Source organism: Pleuronectes platessa, chromosome 7, assembly GCF_947347685.1.
Source record: "Pleuronectes platessa chromosome 7, fPlePla1.1, whole genome shotgun sequence".
Lineage (NCBI taxonomy): Eukaryota > Metazoa > Chordata > Actinopteri > Pleuronectiformes > Pleuronectidae > Pleuronectes > Pleuronectes platessa.
In genome coordinates, this window is record NC_070632.1 from 10,251,876 (window position 1) to 10,275,831 (window position 23,956).

The following is a 23,956-nucleotide window of genomic DNA, read 5'->3' on the forward strand; positions in this document are numbered from 1 at the left end:
TATAATGTAATATAACACTAGAATATGTTTAAGACTAAACTTAACTTGTGCTTCATGGTGGGGTAAAGTGAGACACTGTCCCACTTTACCCCGAAGCCACAATTTTAGAAAAACAACATCTTTTAGCAATTCAGGCTAATCTTCAGCTAGCATCAATCACATGGTTTTATATGTTGGAAGTTCACCAACATGTATGATATAAGTTTTTCTACCTGATTCAATTGGTTTTGACACAACAGTTGATTAAGTTCAAAGCAAGAAAATGTACTTTTACATGCAAAAAACACATTTTTGTGAAAAAACATACTTTCCACAGCACCAGCACCAACTTCTCCTTCATGGCAAGGCGGGAATGGGAGGGGCTTGAAAACATAATAGTCACATGATCACAAATGTGTTCCGTTGCCTAGATACAGGGGGTGTTTCACATCACCTGATGTCCCACATTACCCCGCTCTCCCCTACAACAAAAAACAAAGCTTGAACTTTAAGTATAATAAGCTTAATTGTTGTTATTATTATTATTATTAATAATAATAATATTAATGTTATTCCATTTAACAATACACAAATATGCTGGCCTGATAACTGTTGCACTGCTGAACAAACACACACAGACAGACACATATATTCAGCTCCCATGAATTCATATCTTACATCTTCTTAAATGTTGCTATGTTTTGTGCAATAATTCAATGTTTCATCACTCACGCACCTTATTAATATTCACCAGTGCCAAGTTTACATTTAATCTGTGCAATAATCCAACCATTGTGTGATGACGTGCAATTTTTCATTTTGTATGGCTTAGTTTGTCTTTAGGTCTATACGTATATTTCTTTATGTCTATTTTTGTTGTGTTCAGTTATTTACCTTTTGATGTTTGCATATGGAGCTGGGAGAATAGCAATGTTGTTCAGCTGTGCACTTCTTGTTGTATGGTCTGAATGAAAATAAGGTTCACTTTGACTATAATTATTACTGCTATTGTTGTGTATTTGCTCTTTTACCAAAGTAAGAGCATATGGGTTCAGTTACGACCCACACTGGACAGGAAATGTCTGTTTCGATTGTTCATGGAGGCAGCGGAGGTACTCTCTGTGTGAAGTTATGGAGGCTGGTGGAGCAGTATATAATAGAAATGTCAGGGGTCACATTGTGAGAAAATTGGCCCCCTGGGGTCAGATGGGTAGGGGGCCCCCCTCTCTCGCATCCCGTTTGATTAAACAGAGCTGTGTGACTTTCTAACAGCTCGTATTAAGTGTCCCTGTCGGTCCACAGGCTCAGAGAGGGACAAACCAGGCGGGACATAATGAGATTACTCTCATCTGTGCTCGCTGGGGCCGTGCGTGCATTAATCGAGGTGAAGCGAGGGCTACTGCGCATGCTCGGGGGCAGCAGAAGGGGGCGGGACCAGGGGAGGGGCCGACCAACTGTAGGCAAGTGTGTGTGTGTGTTTGTGTGTGGTCGTCTGAACGTAGCACGAAATGTGGGTCCTCTCAGCAGCTCCACACACACTAACGTGAGACGTGCAAGCTGACGGGCTTTTTTTTGGCTATTGAAAGTTTTGTTTGGCTCGATGTTGTTCATTAAACATTCCGCTTGTAAAACGCAGTATTTATTTCCCAAGAGCAGCCGACCTGGTTTCTTCTAAAGAGTGTCCGCTTCCCCTCCCCTCGATGAAGCGTTGCGATGCCCTCTGATTTTATATCCCTCCTTAGCTCGGATCTCGACCTCAATTCCCCCAAATCTCTGTACTCTAAAGGTAAGATGCTTACTAAGCGAAGGCTACTAACCCGTTCTGTCCCGGTTTTAAACGGAGGAGATTGTGAATTGTGTTGATGGCTCACGTTAAGCTGCTAGCTAGCTGTGGTTAGCTTCCTTTCTGCTGCTAGCCAACCTAGCTAGCTTAGTTAGTTAGCTGCCTTTGCATTGGTGACTACCTGGCTGGTTAGCTGACTGTGTCACATGCGTGGAAGGACGTGACACATCAGGCTGCTCGTATGGTAGGATGTTAGAACTCATGGGCCTGGTTAGATGTGTTACTGAGGGTTTTTTCTTGGTGGTAACTAGCACCGTGGTAATTTATTTCTATTAGCTAGCCACAGCTACGTGAGGTCGATCTCCAGCCACCACATTGTTCAGCGGTTTAACGTACTTAAGTCTTGATCCTGTGGAGGTGTGTGTGTGTGTGTGTGTGAGGAGGGATGGGCAGTTTTTATGATGTATGTATTTTAAATACCAAATAGTATTTAGTCATTTGTATTTGATAGGTTTGATGAAAAGGGATTCATATTTTGTATACTGTGAAATACTTTATGTGAGACTACTATGTGATGCTGTCATAAAAAGGAAAGTCGATGCATGCAGCCAGTCATGGTGACCACTCAGTAAATTGCCCAGTTTTGGTGAGATTAGAACATTAAGCTTCAGAAAATTGATAATTCAGCAGGAAGAGAGACCCAAAAAAGAAGAAGCACAAGGTGAGAAATGTGTTGGTTGACAGCTCTCCATCGATTTTTTTGCATAAAATGCTGAATACTTAACTGTTCCTACTAGGTTCTGGTGTTCGTTGTAGTATCTTAGTCTAAATCAAATTGTTTTAGCAAGCTCTTTAACCTCTGTAACGTTAGCAGCCCTCACAGTTAATATTGGCTTGCTACTTTTAGCCTATGTTAAATATTAAGTTCCTACCAGTTGTGCACAGGAAAGCAAACCATGAAGCGTTTCAGAGTTGTTACAACACTTTATAATGCCAAGAGATGGTTTAACGTAGTAAACGCACCTGTCTTTTGTGCCTTATTGTCATTAACAACAGCTTGTTATCCCATACACCACCGGTGTTTGTTGTCGCTCAAAGCTCTGAGTCTAATTGTGTAACTTAGTGGGGGCTGTTTTGTTTTTTGTTAGATTGTTCTCAAATAACTAAGGTGTGATTGAACAAGACGGTTTGGTTGATGTTGCTGATTGCTCTTATCACTTGGAAACTAGTTTCTCTGGATGAAGGTCCTATCAGTTTTCTGCTTATGAATGACTAGTTAGTATTGTTGTGGATGTTGCTGTTGAAAGGTAGGCCCTCCATTATCGAACAAGTTCTAGAGGTCAGACTGAACTATCTGTTGAGTGGTTGCATGTCAGATTTATGGTATGCCTTGTTGGCCGTTTGTTCTAAAAAAATGTCCACATCAACTGAGTCAGTGTACTGCTGGAGGGATAGATCAAAAAGGCATGGTTTGCAATGTGATAAAATAACCCCTTGTAAAAATAAATAGTTGTATTTAAAAAAAACACTAGTTTATTTTGATACGTGGCGGGTTACTGTATTTTTTATAGCATCGCAATAAGGGTATTTTAAAATACATTCTGTTGGTTCTTAAATGGGACCGTGTTTAGTTTAAAAAGGCTTAGAGGTAATGATGTCTGATCTACTGAGCCGGCAACATGGCTTTCTTAGTATTGCCATACAAGCCAGTAGCTGGGCAGATTTACCTTTAGCCTTAGCGTTACCTCAAGTTCGGACTCTATGTTGATTACAAGGCCAAAACACTTGATGACTGAAGGCACACAACTGAGGTTAAGTCCTTAACAACTGCTGGCAGTCGCTAACACCTGCTAACATCAACTGGTAGTTGGTAACTTAAATTGTGCAGAAGACCTTCAAACGTACAAGGGATATTCACCAGCTAGTCCCATATTCTAAAATGATGTATCTTTGGCCACCCCCGTGTTTGTGTGTGTGTGTGTTGCTTATTCCTGTTGTGTGGTGTATTCTCGTTGTGAACTACAGTACTGTGTTGTGTCGATCATGGTTGGATCTGAGCCGGAGTCATCCTCCTCACGTTCTCTGGATTCACAGAAAGAATGCAGTTGTTGTCATTTGGGCAAAGCTCAGTCTCCCTATCAGGGTATGTGCGGGGGTGTTGCTTCTACCACATGGGCCTCAAGTGCCAAAATATATACCCCGTCCCGACAGTCGTTGGACACGTGTCAGCCAACTGTTGTTATTTATCAGGAGGTCGTTGCTGCATCATGTAAAAAATAGACTGTTAACACTTGTTGCAGTTAGCTTGGCTTGTATTGGTTTTCAGTAGCACGCACGGCATAAGTTAACGTCCTCGATGTTAGCAAGTGTATGATTTGAATAATATGAATCAAAGAAACTCTTGTTTTCCCATTCGATTGTTATCTTGTGTCTTGTAAATTATAATATAATATCATGCTTGTTCATGAGCAAGATTTGTATAGTGTCTCTGGTTGTGTAGTGTAACAGCCTTTTAAGTGTTAATGTAACCTGAGACACGTGGATTTATGCATTTTACATTTTGACAGGATGCTGGGCGACAACAGAGCTTCCCCTGCTGCTTATTTTACACCCTCATCTCAGCTGGAGTCTATATTTTGATGGGTAATAACAAGTACTTTGGCACTAATGTCTTACACAGTCTTTAGCTGCCTGCTGTCTGACCTGCTGGTCCCACATCTGTCCGGCTGTTATGTATATTGTGCTCGGGAGCCAGCAGAGAGCATTGCTCCATGGACCCTGAAAGGCATGTTTGAGCCTGCAATATGGTCACCCTGTATCACATGATGGCTGTTTATTTATATCTCAGTAATTGGGTGTGTGTTTGCATCAGGGTCAAGGAAGCAGACTTGTTCATTAAAGATCTAGTCAGGAACCTCATGTATATCAGTCTGTAAGTGAAATAGGGGACAGCTGCTTGAGCTCATTTTGGCCTGGTTGATTATGCTACACCATTTAGATGATTTTGTGGTTTTAAATTGAGGCATATGTTAAATTCCAAACGTTAACTATATAAATGTGACTTCTTTTTTTTTTTTAAATACTCTGTGCCAGCCAGGTCTTTGAGCCCATGCAGGAGAGTCAGTTTGCCAAGTCTGACATACAGGAAGTACCAGCAAGGACATGTATAGTCTACCAACTCTCAGAGTGAAGTAAAAGGCCAAGGATTTCATGGTCAGTTAACTTTAGTTTCCTTGTAAATCAAAAAGAGGATCTGAATACAGAGTAGTTATTTTTTTACTGTGTGTTTACAAAATCTGTCCAACCTTCAACTACACAAATGCCACCGATCACAGATCTTTGTGTATGGCTTTTGAATTATAAACACACTAAAACCCTTCGGTTAAGTTTTAATTCAGGCAGCCAGATTATCATCTCTGAAATATTCTTTGCATCTCAAATTATGATCCTCATGCTTTTCTTTACTCTTGCCACATTCACAGTAGTATAATTATTGCCAACCATTATTAGGAAAAGTCTGTTTTGTTTGATTAAAGTAATGATGTATACAAACAATTGCAAACTCATAGTCTGAGGCTAATTTTACATTTGAGAGAAAATACGTTTACTTTCCCACAGTGCTGTTTGTGCACTTGCTGAATAGCTATCTGTTTCGCTTTATCTGGGGGGGGTTTTCTCTCTCAAACTTCAAGTGGAAACATGTAATCTGATTATATTTCATAAATGTTTTATCTTTGCACCACACAGCTTATGTAAGAGTTTTTCATTTAGATGAACAGACGATCCAAAAATAGTATTTTTTTGTCTCACTGAGAGTGGAAAAAATCGTACATCCACTTATCAGTGTGAGAAGCTTGAGCTATAGAATCAGTGTGTCCGATTAGATTCCATTGTGTGATAGACACAAACAGGTCATGCAATACAGAGTTGGTAGAAAGTACTTCCAGAAATGGTTAGTGTACCGTGTGGATTATTCAGGGTAAGTGGATGTAAGATGTCAAAGGGATTTTAGTTTTCAAATGTGCGTGCAACATAATAGAAACTCCATTTGTATCTACTGCAATGGGGGCAGCAGGAATCTTAAAAGATAACAATTTAAAGAGCTGTGTAAATAAAAAACAACATCTGTATAGCTACATACCTCCAGAGGTAAATGAGAAAATATTGGTCCACTGACCCTTGAAGTGAAATATTGCTCAGCTCCAGAATAAGCCATTTGTGGACTGACGCTCATTTTTGTATATGAGGAAAACAACCATGGAATAACTCTTTTAAATATGAATCATTAATGTGAAATCTTAGTTTGGTTTTGTTCTTTATCCTTTTATTACTTCCTTTGTTCCTGAGCTGATTGTATTCATATCAGTTCATGCAGCCTCAATTAGTTTCATTTACTGTAACTCACCTGAGACAGGTGAGAAGAAATGAAAGTGTGTCATTTGTAAATTCACTGCATAGCTTTAAGCTCAAACAGTGATTATAATTAAGGCTAGGTCAACTCTATACTGTGGTTTAGAAAGTTTAAAAAACTTGTGGCATATATACCTGTAACTTTGGGGTAAATGTAAACTAGATGTGGTGTGTCTTGGTCTTGTGTCTATTTTTTAAAATTTCATTAAATTACGCTTATAAAGATAAGATGGCCCTCCTGCTCCGAGTCTGAATAATCAGGGATAGAGCTCTACACTCAACTCAAGTTACAAAGAGCAGGGCTGGAAGTTACACACTTTAAAAGTCTCAAAACACGAGCCGGGTGGGCAAAATAACTGTGCAATGTGATTTAAGGGCAATGGCACGGAAATGTTTGCACAGTTTTATTTGTGTTTTTGACCTTGCACTATTGTTCTCGTTTAGTAATCGGAATACACAGGCACATCAAGTACAGCACATGCAGACAATCATTGCTACTACATTTCAGTTTCAAGGTAAATACAAATGTAGGAAATCTACAGCTGAAAATGATGTTATGTGTTTCAAGTGCAGTCAGTGGCTCTACTGTCAGTTTTCTGGCGCTTGTGTTTAAGAGTGTCTTTAAAACAGTCATTGTTGGACTCTGACACATTCTTGGTCTGTATGTTTTCTCGTTTGCAACAAAAACACTGTCCTCAGGAATTGTCTATTCTGTTATCCCTACTCGTAGCCCTAAGCCAGCTGCAAAAAATATAAATGTACTGTTGGCCTTGCCATTTGGCAAAGCTTTCAAGGCATGTGTAATGTGAGCAGTGCATAACTATGATATGAGGTAATTTAATTGTTCTAAGTTTAGGTTTAATTCAGTCCGCCCCCTGAAAGGCTAGGGTGCTGCGAATTACTTTTTTTGGCATATTCAGGAAGGCTTGGAGATCTATGAGATCATCAGATGTCATCTGATTTCTATAAAAGTAAATTTAGACAAACATCATAATCCATTTCACGATTTTCATTTGTTTGGGAGGAGAGAGAATTTAAACGTGGGTCCTTTTCAACTGAGGTTTATCTGAGGCAAGATTTACTGAATGTTTTCTCTTTTGGAAGTTAACTCTCTGTGATGTCTGCATCTGTTAATCACTTATTAACAGGGGTAACAGTTTAACTAGAATATTTATATTTCTCCAGTAACTAAAGATTTATGAGATGTGTTTGACCTTTGTTAATTGACCTTACTGGAATAATGTTAGGAAGCACATCTTCAGTCCAAGTGAGAAGAACATTTGAAGGGATGTGATATATCGTTATGATTAAGAGTTTTGTAGATTATCAAAACCATCAAATATGAGCCCCAAACACTTCATTCACATTAGTCTTGTGTACGTTTGTCAAAAAACGTGTATATGCCGTGTAATTGTAATATTTTGATATTGGAACCAAAACCCAAGGTTGTATTTGTAGCAATATTTAAACAATGAGTGTAACCAAGCCTAAAATATACTTACTTTTCCATCACCACAGATTTACCCCTCTGCACAATACCCATGCTTGTTCACGCAAATTATCCATCATGTGGCATTAGCATCATCACACACCTGCAGAACGGCTATGAATTTGACAGAATAAATTAAACCAAAAGGCAGACACAGGGTTGTGCAGTCCTCAGTCCTTGTGCGGTCAGTTAACTGTTTGACCTGAGGGGTAGGATATCACCGTAGATGGTACCAATCTCCAAGGAATGCAGAGATAGTGCCTCATTAGAGTTGCTAGGAACATCACTAAAGCAGATAGAGGTCAGGATCTTCACTTGATGTTTACATAATGTCTCCTGCCAAGAACTGAAATCTGAGGCTGCCGTGGGCACAGGCTTACCAACATTGGCCTGTCGTGTTGAGTCCAGGATGGTGTAGTGGTGTGAGGAATGTTTTCTTGGAAAACTTTGACTCCCTGAATAGAACTCGATCATGGTTTGTATGGCTACATCGGCATGATAATGGAGAATGTCACTAAGCCCACACCGCGACAAACTAGTTTTATGGACATGACAATGAGTTCAGTGTACTTCAGTGGCCTTGCCGGGCATCAGATCAAATATAAAACCTTTGGGATTTGATAGAACGGGAGATTTGCAGCATTCATGTGCAGCTGACAAATCTGCATAAAAGATGTGATGCAATTAGGTCAACATGGGCCAGAATCTCAAAGACATTTTCTTGTGGAATCCATGCCAGGAAGGATTAAGGCTGTTTTAACTGTTGAACTACTCTCTTAAGAACAAGGAATGAAACTACCTGGTATTAGTATAGTAGTATGGTGTTCTTAATAAAGTGCTCAGTGAGTTTGAATACACTGTTTGCATGCTGCTGTGACCCCCGGCAGTCTGACAGACGAGTAAACAAAACACAGAATGAAATCCAGACTATGCATTTGCATACCCAAATTTGATTGAGCAGCAACCTGGTCTTTAAAATGAACGTGTGCCTTTGTGAGCATTTTGTGTTAAAGATAATTAGACCAAAATAAGTACATATGATAAAGATATTAGTACCATGGAAATAAACCAACACAGATCTCTTATTGAATGTTATGGCTGTTAAGCTTCATTGGACTTTTTTCCCCACAGTGAAACCACTAGGTTTCTTATCAATGGAAATTTATGTGATAGAGATTTTTGCAAACAAAAACAAAACATTGTAACATTTTATGCTTTAACAGCAGTGTAAGTAGAACTGTTAAGTGAGTTTAGAGATTTCGTTTCAAAATTGTATTTACAACCTCCAACATCATAATTTATCTATGAAGTCAGATAAATGTCAACACTGTTCTGGCTATGAATGGCTTCATAGATTAGTGCATGTATGAAGAATACATGGGAAAACAATGGTCGTCTTATTCAGAGTTTGCATGTCTGAACAAATGGTTCAGTTTTTCTTGTTATATTTGTCTTTATGACTTGCTGGTTCATTCCGCTGCTAACGTTTATCGTGGCCCAATCAAGAGCAGAGGGTGGTGCAGTGACAGGACAGTGCAAAAAGGGATTTACATGGAAAGAACCTTTCTGGGTGAAACTAATAAGATGTGGTTTTGGATCGGTACTTAGATTCATGAACTCGCAGTGACCCGACCCGGCAGTGTCAGAGGCCTTTCCGATGCTGGTATCAGAACACGTGCAGTTATATTGACTTTGTAATATAACTCAGTCGGTAAGGATGTAAATGTAATAGCCTATTGTCACAAATGTATTGCGAGCCGGTGGATGGTGACAGCATTTGTTTATATATGAATGCCTGTCGCATATAAATGGTTTGCAGGCCGGCTGAACACACATTCACTCAACTCAAATTATACACATCTACTGTGTGAAAAGAGTATTAGTGAAGACTGAGGTCATGTTGAGTTGCCAGTCGGTCCGTAATACAACCATGCACAAAGACTCCCTCTCTTCACACCATGAACAAAGCACAACAGCCTCAGATGGAAGGTTATCCCTCTGGATGGATGGACTTTTACTGTAATTCTGATGGAACCATTCCTTGAAGAGAGATTACCTTTGGATTAGCAATGGAGTGCAGAGTGAAGCCTCGGTCTCAGTGTTGGAAGTTATTGCCTGTCTGTGTTTGTGAATTAGTGCACTCTGTTGTTCTCTGTGAACTGTGGGGACTTTGTCTTGAGACTCTCTCAGCATCATTGACGTCACAGAAGTGCGAGATCATGTGTCTTGTCAGCTTCGCCATTCTGCCGGAGCTAAGTCATAGCTGTGTATCAGATGACTACTACACATGCTGGGTGCCACAGATGCACAGCTGAAATATCCATGTCAGGGTGTTGATAGGTCCCCGTTTCATAGCAACCACTCTACCTAATCATCGTGTTCATCTTCCATCAAATGTGGTCTGTGCCAGGGTAACTGCTGCAGTTCTTCAAGGGATCAGCGTCATCAAATACCAGGGAAAGTCTCTGCAGGCTTTATTACACTAAGCCCCTAGGGAGCCTAATTTAGTTTATCATAAGATACCCCGTGTTGTGTTAGTGTTGACCGAAGATTATTTTTTGAAGATGCAGTAGAAATTTGGATCATGAGACACGGGTCTGCTTCCAGTTCCTTTCCGGGATTTTTATTTTTAAGAAGGGAACAAGGAAATAACAACCACCCCGAGTGCGATACAGTAGGAGCTGGGCTATTACCACCAAGATTTCATTAGTGGAAAATAAATTAACCATATGAGGAGGTTTACTTCTGCAGTCTGACCTTTTTTGGAACCGATATCTAGCAGTCATTAGTCTATTAGTGCATTTGAAGGCTCTTCTGCTTCAGTTTCATTCTCCAGGCAAGATAATGGCTGGTTTGTACGGAAAACTTGTCGTCCTGTGTTTGACATTGAAGTTCTGTGGTATTTGAACTGTGAAAGCAGTGATCTGCGTTAACTGACATCACAACCAGATGTGTTTTTATTTAAATAAATTGGAGAAATGTTACTACAAAAGCTGCAAAAGTCTTTGGATCGATCCATTTCTGGAAAGGCCTAAAGCAGAGGTGTTGAACTCAAAGCTGTCAGTAAATGTCCACCATCTTTTCTAATTACTTGGGCCATTAATAAATAACAAACCAATTTATGTCTTTCAAAACCTAATTTTTCTTCTCCTGCTCATCCTTTATGGCAGAGTCGGTTTATGACCTCCTCCCTAAAGAGCTCCAGCTCCAGCCATCGTCCACCCAGACCGAGCCACCCACCATGAGCCAGAAGAGTGGGGGAGAGCCGGGACCGCCGCCAACTGCAGCCTTGGCCTCAGGTGAGCTACCTGCTCAGCCAATGAAAACCATGATCTGGGATCAGTTCCCCTTTACCAAACTATTCCCGGTAGGGGTGAAGAAAACCAATAAGAGATTTGTATTCTTTGTCTGGGGGCAACTTCACAGTTCACTGATTTCTGAGACATTAATATTTGTGACTGTCTGAGATTAGACAGGATAGCATTTATATTTCAGCAAAGGTATTTTAACACTGCTGGTATGACAGTGCATTGTCATAAGGTTTTTGGCCATGATGAGTATTTTAGATGTTGTGTTTTGCAGTAGCATTGCTCACCTTGACTTTGTCTGTTGGGGCTTTGATACTTATCCAACTGTTTCTGTGTATGTAAAAAAACATATATATATATATATTTGAAAAGTTAGTTCAAAGATATATAGTTCTAGATCCGTTTATAAACTTCCTTTATACGGTACTATACTTCAATAATTTAAGATTAGAGTATTTATGTTTTGATCTTTACACTGAATAACAGCTTTAAGAAATGTTGGTGGGATTTGCATTAACAGCATGGCAACATAGCTTGTTCCTTCTCATTTCACTCATTTTTATTTCTCAGCAGCTATTCTCCCTGTGATGCTTGTGCTAAATGTTTTTTGCCATGTGGCTTTAAAGGCAGTTTAAAAAAAAAAGTTCAGACAGCCCCGTTCAGACCTGGTATTAACACCTATCATGGCTGATTCAATCACATGTTGACAGTTCTCAGTATACGTGTGAACGCAGCCAAGAAGCATTGAGATCTGATCACTCAGACCCTATTTGCAGATGGTCTGGGATGCATGGGGCCACATTCTTTTAGCTCCATGTACGCAAACCGAGTCCTCAGGCACATGGAGGGACCGCCTACTCAGCTGACGTACTCCGCTCTACTACAGTCTCAAGTGGCCCAAAAGTATTTTTACTCTTAATTTTCTCACAGCCACCCATTGAGTTATTTGAAGCCACCACCATGTATACATTTTATATTTTTTACTGTATAAAATAGGCTAAAAACTTCATTCATAACCCTAACCCTAATTATGTACGTATTTATTTGCCTGTAGGGGGGAGGTGTGATGTGAACACAAGTGGTCACTGGAGACGCGTTCTAATGCCAAGTGGGAAATGACTAACTTAGAGCTGTCCACTTGTGATCGGATTACCAGAGATGCGTGGTAATACCAGGTCTGAACAGGACAAGAGACGCAGTAAAACCCAATGCAGTGTCAACCACTGCTGTCCTTTGGCTTTAGTGCTCGTCTCAGACTATAACTCATGTTATGACTTTATATTCTGTTTCAGTCTGTTGATTTAGTGCATAAGCCTGGAGGTATCAGTATCATAAATATTTATTTTTAAATGCTTTACAAGTTCCTTGAGCAGAAACAGCCTATGCACATTCACACACTTCTTATACACACGTACAACAGTAGTTCATCTGAGGTTTTGAAGTGTTGCAGCTAGATGCAGTTATCCTATATATTTTCACTATGGAGATTCTTTTCTCTCTTTGAAACAGTGAAGTTGCCCCCAACTGTCAATGGACCGTGTTGTTAAATAACAAACTACTGTCTGATCATGGTTCAGGGCAGTCGACATCAGATATAACTGAGGATTCTAGATTTCAGTTTCATCTAAGGTGCAACCTAACTAGTCCACAGTCATGTTGAGGGAGAGCGAGAGCTTTTGTTAATGCTACTATCCTGTCTGACCCGGCTGGTCCTAAACAGTGCTGATCAGAAGCATGACTACTGTGACATCCTTCAGATGATTGTGAACCAAATCAACATACTTTAAAGTGTCTATAAATGATCAACTACAAAAGTCACTCCGTCCTTAAGTATATGAACTGATCCAGTTTACTGATTGACAGAAGTTGAATCTTGAATGATCAGCTCTCTTGTTGCTCATTGGCTGTCTCGTTTTTATTGCAGGAAGTTCCCTCTGAGGCAGGGAGTGTCTGCATATAAAATGGTCTGCAGTTCACTGCTCCATAGGTCAGAGGCTTGTTTATTCTGTCTCCATGGCTACGCTCAGTCCCAACCAAATCTTCCAATTGGCATGCGCAAACTACTGTTTACTACTGAATGCACATTGCACAAACTGTATTGTAACCCTGGCAACCCTGGCAAACTTAATTTGGCGCCACATTACCAGCTTGCAAATTTGGCTGTACGAGAAAGTTTGAGCAGATTTTCTTCTGTTTTTTTTCTGGCAATGTGTATGCAACAATATTTTAGCTTGCTTTTGTTTTTGTAAACAAAGCATGTCAGTTTTGTCACATTGATTTTAATTAAGACAGGTTTTGTAGGAATCAACACATTGTGGGACCAATTGTACCCTTCTCAACTTTAACTTCAGATTTTTTAATCAATGCTTGACCGCTCTCGCATGCACAGTGAGAGCATAGAACTCACAGCAGTCTATCGAAATTAGAGTTGGGAAGAGGGGAACTCAATACAAAATTATGCACAAATTCAGCTGCTTGAATGGGACTGCTAGCCTGCTCTATGCTGAGCATCTGTACTAACTCTTTCACCTGTGTATGCTACTACAGATGCCAGCTCTTCCACCTCCAGTCCTTCTGCCTCTTCCTCCCTGGCCATGGGAGTGCCATCCACTGGTCCCTCTACCTCGACCTTAGACCATCTCAAGGTTCCACAGCATCTCCAGTCCACTGGAGGAGAAGGAGCTGGAGCTTCAGAGATGCAAGGTGTGGAGGGTGCTGTATCTGGCCCCAACAGAGGCGGCAGTGGGCAGAACACTGCATCAGGAGACATAGGGTCAGGAGTGTTGTCAGGGCTAGGAGCCCAGCAGCCTCAGAACACCCCATCCAAACGGAGGCCTGTGTTGAGCATATCCCCACCACCTGAGGACCTATTTGACGATAGCCAGATGTCTTGTCAAGAGGAGACTACTGTATCTGCTCCAACTGGTCCAGACTCCGAACACAGCAGCAGCATGTGGGCTGATGACTCAGTCTCCAACTTCAGCTTGGTCAGCTCGGTCTCCTACAATGACAACACAGAGGTGCCCCGCAAATCCAGAAAACGCACCCCTCGTCAGCGGCCTGGCCCAAAGCCTGCTAATCCGGAGGACAGCATGGATGTGTTTGATGCCGACAGCGCCAAGGCCCCTCACTTTGTCCTGTCCCAGCTTGGCACAGACAAGACCAGTGCAATAGGCAGGTGAGGTGATCATTGTCCATTTAATGCTTATTCTTTCAGCATTTTAACTCTGATTAGTGTGGTCTCTTACTGGGGTTACGGGGAAAGTATTCTGAATTTCGAAAAGTCATATTAATGCCATCTTGTGATTTCTGTTGCCCTGCAGCTCTCTGGAGCCAGGGACCGCAGTAAAGAGTGGGTCACTGTCTGCTCAGTTCCCCCAGAGGAGCGATGGGAAGGACTTGAAGATCCTGGTGCAGCCAGAGACCCAGCACAGAGCTCGCTATCTGACCGAGGGCAGCAGAGGCTCCGTCAAAGACCGCACACAGCAGGGATTCCCCACTGTCAAGGTTGGACAAAGCAGTCCACCAGCTGCTTCTTGACACAGAAAAAAAATACTAACACCAAAGTTGGCGTTATATAAGAAAAAGATTCACAGGGCACAGAGTGTGGAGTGCACTGCACCACAAGAGAATACCTATACAGACAAATATAATGAACTAATATATCAATAAACACAGGCTTAACAGAAAGGAAGGAGTTAAAAACAGCAACGGACAAAGAGAAAGATCAGTAGCTCATAAAACAAAGGTTGCACATACAATGGAAATATAATAAGTGTTTCATGGAGAGTTTAAAAATACCCTAACTGCTCTGACTGCTTGTCCCCACAGTTTAGGGACTTTAACAGAAATGGCCCCATCCTATTCTTAGTCATTAGCCGTGACCTGGGAATAATGAGCAGAGCTGCAAACACTTATCCAAGTCAATTCCCAGGCACACAGGAGGTTAATAATGTAGTTTAAAGCAAGGTCTTAATTCTTTAGAAGTTAATGTTTGAAGCACTCAATGAAACAACCCTGAAAGGAAGCACACACGTAATGCATGATAAAAGTAAAGATGTTCGCAGGTTTATCTTTGAGCAAATACATTTATGTGTGATAGAATTAAAAACATCTCTTGTCTGTTTTTGTCAGATCCACATATGGAGAAAATAGAAAAGACTTTTTCTATCAACTCTGACAACATCCACAAACTACATTGGTTTCATAATTGTTTCTATTTTTGTGTCTATTCTTGAAGCGTAACATGGATCCTCTAATAAGGAGTTGTTGCTCTGTATGCATTTTGTATTTCCTCCATGATAGGTGTTGCTTTGGGCGTTAAAAAATGCTATTATTAGGGGCCGGGCTGCGATGCTGCTGGTCCCTCTTGGTTTTCTCAATGGTCTTCTTCTTCTTATTCTTCCACTGAGATCCACCTTCCCATGCATGAAAATTAACCAAACTTAGCACATAGGTCCAGTCTTATGTCAATAGTCCTCAACTGGCGTTGTGGGCCTTAGTTCTCAATGACAAAATGCTTATGTCTTGGAAGATGCAATGTGGAAAATATCAGACTTTTATCTCAATAATAGAACTTTTTTAAATGTTGTGATATTTATCATAATTTCCCCTATTGCAGTCAATGGAAAAACATAATCTTCAAACAACAGTTTGTCACTCATAGAGCTATCAAACTTTGTTACAATAAAATGTTCTTCTCCTATACTTTCTCAAAATGCCCGGCCCGACCCATTGCTGCTTATACCAGCTATAATTTTATAATTAGATGCCTTCTATTATTAGTGAAGCTCAATACTAATGTTAATTATGTTTACATTTCTCTTTTTTGTCCCCAGTTGGAGGGTGTGAATGATCCAGTTGTGCTGCAGGTGTTTGTAGCAAATGATGCAGGCAGAGTGAAGCCTCATGGTTTCTATCAGGCGTGCAGAGTGACCGGCCGCAACACCACTGCCTGCAAGGAAGTGGACATAGAGGGCACCATTGTTATTGAGATCCCTTTGGAGCCTAGCAGTGATATGACACTTGCGTAAGGAGCTGGTTTCTATGGATAATTTGGGATCAGTTAATCCTTGTATCGTGTTGATGCTTAAGAGATATTTTTTATATATTCCTCCATCATTTGCTCCTTCCACAGGGTGGACTGTGTAGGCATTTTGAAGCTGCGTAATGCAGATGTGGAGGCCCGTATTGGTGTTGCAGGATCGAAGAAAAAGAGCACCCGTGCCAGGCTGGCTTTCAGGGTCAGCATCCCCCAACCTGATGGATCTACCCTCACTCTACAGGTCCCTTCATCGCCAATCCTCTGCAGTGAGTAGATCAGGCACAAGTTAAACAGTCCAACCCTACAATGTGGATGATGTGTTTCCAGCGGTGTTGGGCTTTTATCACATACAGCATTTACTGTGATGGTCATCAGACCACAGAACTCAGTTTCCGTTGTTTCTGTTGAGTCTTGCTCTTGCTCTCTGGCAGAGACTAATTCCGAAGTCATGTGAATTTTAATTCTTCCACCCTTCTTTTGTTCTCCAGCCCAGCCAGCGGGAGTGCCAGAGATCCTGAAGAAGAGTCTTCACAGCTGCTCAGTGAGAGGAGGAGAGGACGTTTTTATCATTGGAAAGAACTTCCTCAAAGGAACCAAAGTGATTTTTCAGGAGAACATTGCAGGTGTTGTAGCCATCTGGGTTTCGTCAGCGTTGTCCCACATATTTGTGTGATAATTAGTATCTGCATGTAAATGTTCTGATGAATGAAAAAGTAAAAACTCTTAATTGTTTTATTCATAGATGACAATTCCTGGCAAGCCGAGGCCAAGATTGACATGGACCTTTTCCATCAGGTAAAAATAACACATCTGTATAAATATTCCTTGTTTTTCCTCTTGAATAATGTAAAATGTTGCTGACAATTCTTCTCATGCAATTCTACTGAAACTAAGATTTCTCTTTTGAATCTTTAATGTCTTCCAGAACCATTTGATAGTGACCGCTCCTCCGTTCCACAACCAGTCAATCACTTCTCCAGTGTCCGTGGGAATCTTTGTGATGACCAATGCTGGTAGATCACATGACGCCCAGCCCTTCAGCTACACTCCAGACTCAGGTACAGCCACGAGCAGAAGGACAGAGGATACCTGTTGATACATTTCAAGCCTCTTGTAGGTTATTGAAAATAGGTGTGGGTAGAGCTCTATTTAGTCCCGTTTTATTGATATATAAAAAAAATATATAACTATCCTGCGTTTCTACTTTAACCCTCAGCTGATAACTCCAATGCCCGGACGGTAAAAACAGAGGGACCCTCTCTACTCAAGACATGTATGTTTGATGGGCAGATGAAATCTATGTCATCTGAGCAAACCAACTGCTCTGGTCAGCCTTCCAAACGCCAAGAAGACACACCAATGGAAGTGTCCAGCAATCCACCACCCACGGATGTCTTTAAGGTACCATATAATTCACTCACCAAAAGGAAAACCTCTACAGAATTGGAGTTTGTAACATTTCTCTTTCCTCTTTTCTCAGCCATCCCCTGACCCTCTTGTCTCGGTGCAGCAGACCCTAGAGCTCAGCTCCAGTCCCCATCCAGGGGGGGAATCCTTTCAGAGTCCGATGCCCCTACAACCTGAAGATGTGGAGCTTCCCCAGGCACCCCCTGTGTTCCCCAGCCTAGAGTCTCTCAGTACGATACAGAAGCAAGACATTTCCCCCACAACCTCCTTCCCAGTGTCAGGAGACACCACAATCCCTCCTGTTACACCAGACGTCCCTCAGCAATTCCTCAGAGATCCTCAGGACAACCTGCCACCTGAGAATTCCAACAATAGCGGAGGGGTTGTTGTTGTTGCCATGCCCCAAATATCAACTCCATCTCAGCCACAGCCACAACAGTCACAGGCTCCCATGTTCCCCCAGGAAGGGGTGGCCCAGCTGGAGAGGGCAGTAAGGGAGCTACAAGCCGGAGGTAACACCACGCTCCAGCAGGTGTTTGAGGCGGCTGTAGCCCAGCAGCAACTAAACTCAGTGCTTTATAGCCCCAACCCCTCTGCAGACTCTCTTCAACAGCACGTCCAAGAAAACATGAACAGCCTTAGATTAGGAAACACTGATAATTCGATGTCTACACGGCAACAGCTACAGATACAAATGCAACAGCAACAGCAACAACAGCAGCAGCAGCAAATGCAACAGCAGCAACAACAACAACAAATACAGCAACAGTTTCAACAGCATCAACAACTTCAACAACAGCAAATCCTTGATAACCTTCAGCACCAACATGAGCAGCAACATCTACAGCAGCAGCAGCAAGTCCTTGGCAACATGCAGATGCAACAGCAACTAATACTACAGCCACAGGACCAACAGCAACTGCAACAGCAGCAGCAGCTCATTGAGAACCTTCAACAGCAGCAACAGTTGCAACAGAATCAGCAACAGCAAGTCCTGAACAACATCCAGCTTCAGGATCAGCAACAGCAAGTCCTGAACAACATCCAGCTTCAGGATCAGCAACAGCAAGTCCTGAACAACATCCAACTTCAGGATCAGCAACAGCAAGTCCTTAACAACATCCAACTTCAGGATCAGCAACAGCAAAATCAAATACTGACAAATTTTCAACAGCAGCAGCATCTACAGCAGCAGCAGCAGCAGCAGCATCTACAGCAGCAGCAGCAGCAGCAGCAACAGCAGCAGCAAAATCAAGCATTGAGCAACTTACAACAGCAGCAGCAGCAACTACAAGAGCAACAGGTCTTGGAGAATTTACAGCAGCAGCTTCAGGCTGAGTTGCTCCAGCCACAGATTCACTCATCCCCGCAAGTACAGCAGCCAGGGTCCCTCCTTCAACGGGCCGGAGACCTGCTCACCATCCAGACCAGCTTCCCAACACAGCCTCCATCCCACACATCCCCCCCACAACAGCTCTTCCAATCACCCAGGCCCCTTGCAGAGTCCCAGGGCTCCCAACAGCAGGTCCAGGCTGCCCTGCTCCAGAACACACTGACTGTCCTGACGAGTGGCGTTCTCAACTCAGAGCAGCAGTCGACTGGCTCAGCACTTTACCTGTCCCCAAACCCTCCCCAGCAACAGCAACAACCGCAGCTGGCGTTCATCTCGTCCATGAAAACATCCGCGAGCCAGCCCCAGTCTGTTACAATGTTTCAGAACCAACCCCAAGCTCAACTCTCCCAAATGCAGCAGCAGAGCACCCCCATGGAGGAGCAGCAGTCAGCACAGCAGAACCAGCAACAGCCCCCACAGCTTCCAATGGGCCAGCAGGGCTCTTTGTTCCAAAGTATTCCAAACCACTCCCAGGGTAACCCTGTCCCACAGAACCAACTTTCCCAACCCCAGCAGACAGGTTTGCTCCTCTGCACGACAGATCTTAACCCGCAGGCTATTCCCCCAACTCTTCTCTTCAGCACCCAGACCCAAGGCCCTTCCCCCATGGGGAGCATTAGTGTTGGAATCCCTCAGCCAGACCCAGCAGAGCCCATGTCGTTCCAAGACCAGAGCTCTTCAGGCAACAACTCGTCATCCAATGAGAACCAACAGCAGAGCTTATTCCAGGAGCAGCAGCCAATGCAAGTAGGCTCAAGCTCCAGCAGCGCCCGAAGCAGTCAACCTGTGGAGCTCTTTCTACCGCAGACGTCTCTGTCTGGCCTGCAGAGCACTATAAGCTCACAGGAGCTAAACAACCAGGCTCCGGCCACTGGCACAACCATCTTCGTCGTTCAAGGTGGTGTGGGCGTTGTAGCCAGCCCTGGACAGCAGCCACCAGAGCAGCTTTTCCAGACAACTGTGGGCGGGAATGTGGCTCCTCAAGGACAAACCAACGTGTTTGTGTTTGGCATCCAGAACGGTAAGAGGATTGGGGCTTCTCCACCTCTTAAGTATAAAAATAACAGTTAAGTGAGTTGTTTTCCTGAATTCCATGCTGCTCAGATTCTTCACCCATTGAGCTGAACATATCCAAGTGCATCCTGAGTTGCACCGATGTCATAATTACATCCATTACCTACTGTTTGATTATAGTGATCATCACAAATTCTTTCTTCCTCCCAGACTCGCCACAGCTGCTCAATTCCTCCGGACCCACCCTGCCTGCTCAGAGCCAGCCCCAGAACTCCAGTCACATGCAGCCTCACTTGGATCAGCCAATGGCCCAGGCTGCCCCCCCAATGCAAGCCCCCATGCACAGCAGCCTACAGAACACTCTACAGGCACAGATGCAGTCCAGCTTAGAGAACGCCATGCAGACCAGCCTGCAAAATGCGATGCAGACAAACACACAAGCAGCCCTGCAGTCTGGTTTACAGGCAAACATCGAAACAAGCTTGCCAACTCCAATGCAGACCAATCTACAGATGCAGATACAGAGCAGCTTGCATAATCAGTTGCAGGCATCATTATCTGTATCATCCAGCATGGATAAAATCGAGGACCTCCTGGAAAGCCTACAGAAGTAGTGATAAATATTTGGACAATGTGTTCTCCAAGGAGAGTGAGAGATATGTAGCTAGTTATACATCCTAACATCAACAAAGTGGCGGTGCAAGTGTTTTGTGCCAGTGCCGCAAAATGTAGAAAATTAAAATATTTAAGAATTAAATGCCCCCTTTTCCCTAAAACCAAATTATGAGCTCATGTAACCCATTGTTTTATGAAATATTTATCATTCATTACAGCTTTTCATTGATCCATTCTCCTTGAATAGATGAGTCCGTCTTTGTTGTTACCCCTCTTGCAGGATCAGAGAGGCCCGTAATGACAGCTTTACCTTTCAGTCTCAGAAATGCAGTGTTTTGTTGTCAGAGTGTTTTTAACAATGTGAGCCTAAGAGATGATATTGATAAAAGTCTATCAGGTTTTAGTGGGGAAACTGGAAAGGGATAAAGAATGTCGGTGATGTTGAAATGGGAAATAGTAATGTGATGGAGACTAGGCTGTAAGAGCAGGCGGAGAAGATAAAACAGTCAGCCATGGAGTGGATATCACATAGCGCGTAAGTGTCCGATATAGGCTGAATCTCATTCTGTGAGTGTATAAACTAATTTCCCTCGGAGAGAGAGTTGGGGGACAGTTGTGTTAGTCTGTCCGTCGTTTGTGGGACGGCAGCGAAACAGGGGGAAGACAGTCTGGCACAAAAACAGGAGTGAATATCGTGATTCTTTTGTCATCTTTGCAGATCTTTTGCAGTTAATCAACCCCTCGTGTTTGCACATCTCGGCAGTTTTACTAAATTATATATAAGGAGCAAAGATGGTTAGATTACACATAGTTGGAGAATGTTTTGCATCCATCTCCTGAGCAGACTCTACAGAAGGAAGACAGTTAAACTCTTCTCCTTAAGAATTTCTCACTGACTAAAATGGGGTATCATTACATATTTATACTGCAGGTTGTCCCCCCGGCGTGTAGCAGAAGGAGGTGAGAATATTCAACACTCGCAAATGAGATTCAACCTGGTGAATAATGTGACTTGGCCTTTTGTGGCCTTTTAGGCACCTTCCAGTGTTTTCATATGTTTAGGCCTCATCAGCTTTCTTGGTGAACTTTTAAGAAGCATTGTAGTGTGTGTATCTTTTTGTGTTAAAGAAGTTGGTAACTTTACCAATCTAACGTGGATAGAGCTAAACTTTCCACTAGTGAAAATGGAGTGTTGTGTTTTTATAAACAGTTTATCTCAAGCACTTTATAACCTCTTTTGTGTAACCAGCTAATCCTTATATCCGTCCACAGCTCTCTACTGACCCAGCTGAATTTGTACTCGGAAACGTCCACTTAAAAAAAAAAGAAAAAACAAACAAACAAAAAAATCAAAACAGAAAGCAGTTGTCTTGTAAGAGTAAAATACATCTTAACCAAACATTTTTACATTTTCTCATGTCAGAATATTTTTGAGGTCTAGGACAACTTTGTATAGAATGTCTGCTCACTGTTGGATCCCTTTTTATATTCGGTCTCAGTGGTCCAGTCAAGTCTGTCAAAAAAAAGCCGTTCCCACAAAAGCATTTTTCAGTGTTGGCGTGGTGAGTAGGCCTTTGTGTTTTACACACTGACTAAACACCTAAAACACGGATTCATTCAGATTGTGCATCGAAATGAAGGATTTTCATTGTTATGCTATTTGTACTATTTACTGTTCAGTCTGTCACTTGAGACTGTTCTACCTTGTGTTGTGTTAGATATTTAAGTTTTTGTCTGTGTTGGTACCGTGCGCAGGCTGGCACCATGTGAAGTTGGCACCCAGTAGCCGTCCCTTGTGTTGTGAACAGGGGCTCGCTGGTAAATGAAATCTCTGTTACATAGAGGCCACCATGTTGTTTCTATCTATGGTGCTATGTATAAGGAGTGATGGGCACTTCGGATGTGATGTTATTACATAACCGTTTCTACTTAAATCAATAGCGTTGACATCAAGTGTTAGTTGTGAAGCCGAGTTGAGTCCAGAGAGCTGGCTGTTGTTGTGGGGTCAGACTGGAGTGCACCCAGGCAAACCAAAGCTCCTGTTGTGAATCCTCCTCATCTTGTCCCGTACTTGTCCTTTCGAATGCTCTCATCATCATGTTTACTCATTTTTACCTAATCATTTAAATTATGCAGCTCTTACGTGGATAGCAATTCAGCATGTTGTTTTGTTTTAAGCAAACATTTATAAAAAGATATGTAAAGGTACTTTGTTTCATGGATCATACAATTAACATTTCAACCCATGTTTTGTTTTTTTTCATTTCTCATGACATTACTCTATTTTTTGATGCAAAGTAACACTGTATTTTCCATATCTACAACCGTAGCCAATTTGGCGTTATCAAAAAAGCCAATTTTTAGAATAGTTCTAATGTTGGAGTAGCATTGCTCACACATGCATCTGTTTACATTTTCATAGTCAAACTATTTTGTCCTGCAGCTGTTAGTGATCCATTTTAAAGTAACTTATCTTTTTTAGAATTTTGTATCCATGTATCAAAATGTAGAGTATTTTTGTAAAACTAAAGTTTTTGGTTTACTCTCATAGCACAGAATATCATTGCTGGTATGTTATCCTGGAACTAAGCGCAGGTTTATTGTGAAGTGTATGACTGAAATTAGAAATGTACTTAAGTGGACATCAAGCAAATTTGTTTCAAATTCTATTTGACTGTCCTAACATTGACTTTACCCAATTTGTACAATGTGATAAATGGGCTAGGTTCATCGTGTTTATTTTTAATGTCATGCATCTCAAATGGCACTTTGACTCAATCCATTAACTGTAGATCAGGTTAGAGCGCAGTAGTGATGTTTCCAAGCATTCCATTCCTCTTGGGTTAGGGGAGTTAAAGAGCACATAACGTTGCGGAGGAAGTGCAGAACAGTAACAGCCTCTTAAAGCCATACCAACACAGAAAGCCAACCTGTGACTTCAGTTTCATGAATGTAAAATTTACCTCATGGTGTGGACACAGCTCGCTCTCTACATCAAACCATTGGACCAATTACAGTTTCAGAGAGCATATATTCGGAGGTAGATGGGGGGTGGCGTGGCGTGGCACCAACTGTCTTTCGTGTCACCGTACATTTGTCGGATTGTTGTGTCTTGGATTGTGGTGTAATGTCATGTTGCTTCGCACCCTTGTTCTTTCATCGTGAGCAATACAGGAAGCTCAGTCCGACTCTTGGAAGAGCCACGTCCGCCCGACCGAGCCACGGGAAGCATCCAGTCGACAGTGGCGAAGACAGCACACGTATCTCCACACAATATCGTTTTGTCCGTCAGTCATGTAAATGAATATCCATGTATATTTAAATGTGAAATATACTGCAGGGGTATCTTGAATTTCAATTGTGATGCTTTCAACAGAACTTTGTGTGCCTTGATAACTTTACTCTGCTGTGTTCACTGATGTCCCTTTTGTGTCCCCGCTGTTTGGCACCTTGTCCATTTTACTCTCGAGGACTGTTTAACATCAGGATACTTTTCAGTGATAGACGTTTTATT

The 23,956-nt window shown here is 42.1% G+C and overlaps 1 protein-coding gene across 3 annotated transcripts; it reads left to right on the top strand.

The window, feature by feature from the left end:
- The first annotated feature begins 1,421 nt into the window (after nt 1-1,421).
- Nucleotides 1,422-21,248, top strand: nfat5a (nuclear factor of activated T cells 5a). 3 transcript variants are annotated; one of them, XM_053427953.1, is made up of 13 exons: nt 4,923-4,975; nt 10,832-10,960; nt 12,894-12,956; nt 13,517-14,147; nt 14,293-14,476; nt 15,808-15,998; nt 16,107-16,279; nt 16,502-16,636; nt 16,756-16,808; nt 16,939-17,071; nt 17,230-17,414; nt 17,494-19,834; nt 20,038-21,248. In XM_053427953.1, the coding sequence occupies exons 4-13, from the start codon at nt 13,564-13,566 to the stop codon at nt 20,439-20,441; spliced, it is 4,383 nt and encodes a 1,460-aa protein (XP_053283928.1). In that variant the 5' UTR covers nt 4,923-4,975; nt 10,832-10,960; nt 12,894-12,956; nt 13,517-13,563; the 3' UTR covers nt 20,442-21,248. The 3 variants fall into 3 exon arrangements, with proteins under 3 accessions (XP_053283926.1, XP_053283928.1, XP_053283927.1); XM_053427951.1 differs by lacking the exons at nt 4,923-4,975; nt 12,894-12,956 and adding an exon at nt 1,422-1,765; XM_053427952.1 differs by lacking the exon at nt 12,894-12,956.
- Nucleotides 21,249-23,956: the final 2,708 nt, after the last annotated feature.

Excerpts from the sequence above, each read along its gene's own strand:
- nfat5a (XM_053427951.1), top strand. The coding sequence starts at position 1,693 with ATGCCCTCTGATTTTATATCCCTCCTTAGCTCGGATCTCGACCTCAAT. Across the intron at positions 10,961-13,516 it reads AACTGCAGCCTTGGCCTCAG|ATGCCAGCTCTTCCACCTCC; the intron begins GTGAGCTACCTG and ends ATGCTACTACAG. Across the intron at positions 19,835-20,037 it reads TGTGTTTGGCATCCAGAACG|ACTCGCCACAGCTGCTCAAT; the intron begins GTAAGAGGATTG and ends TCTTCCTCCCAG.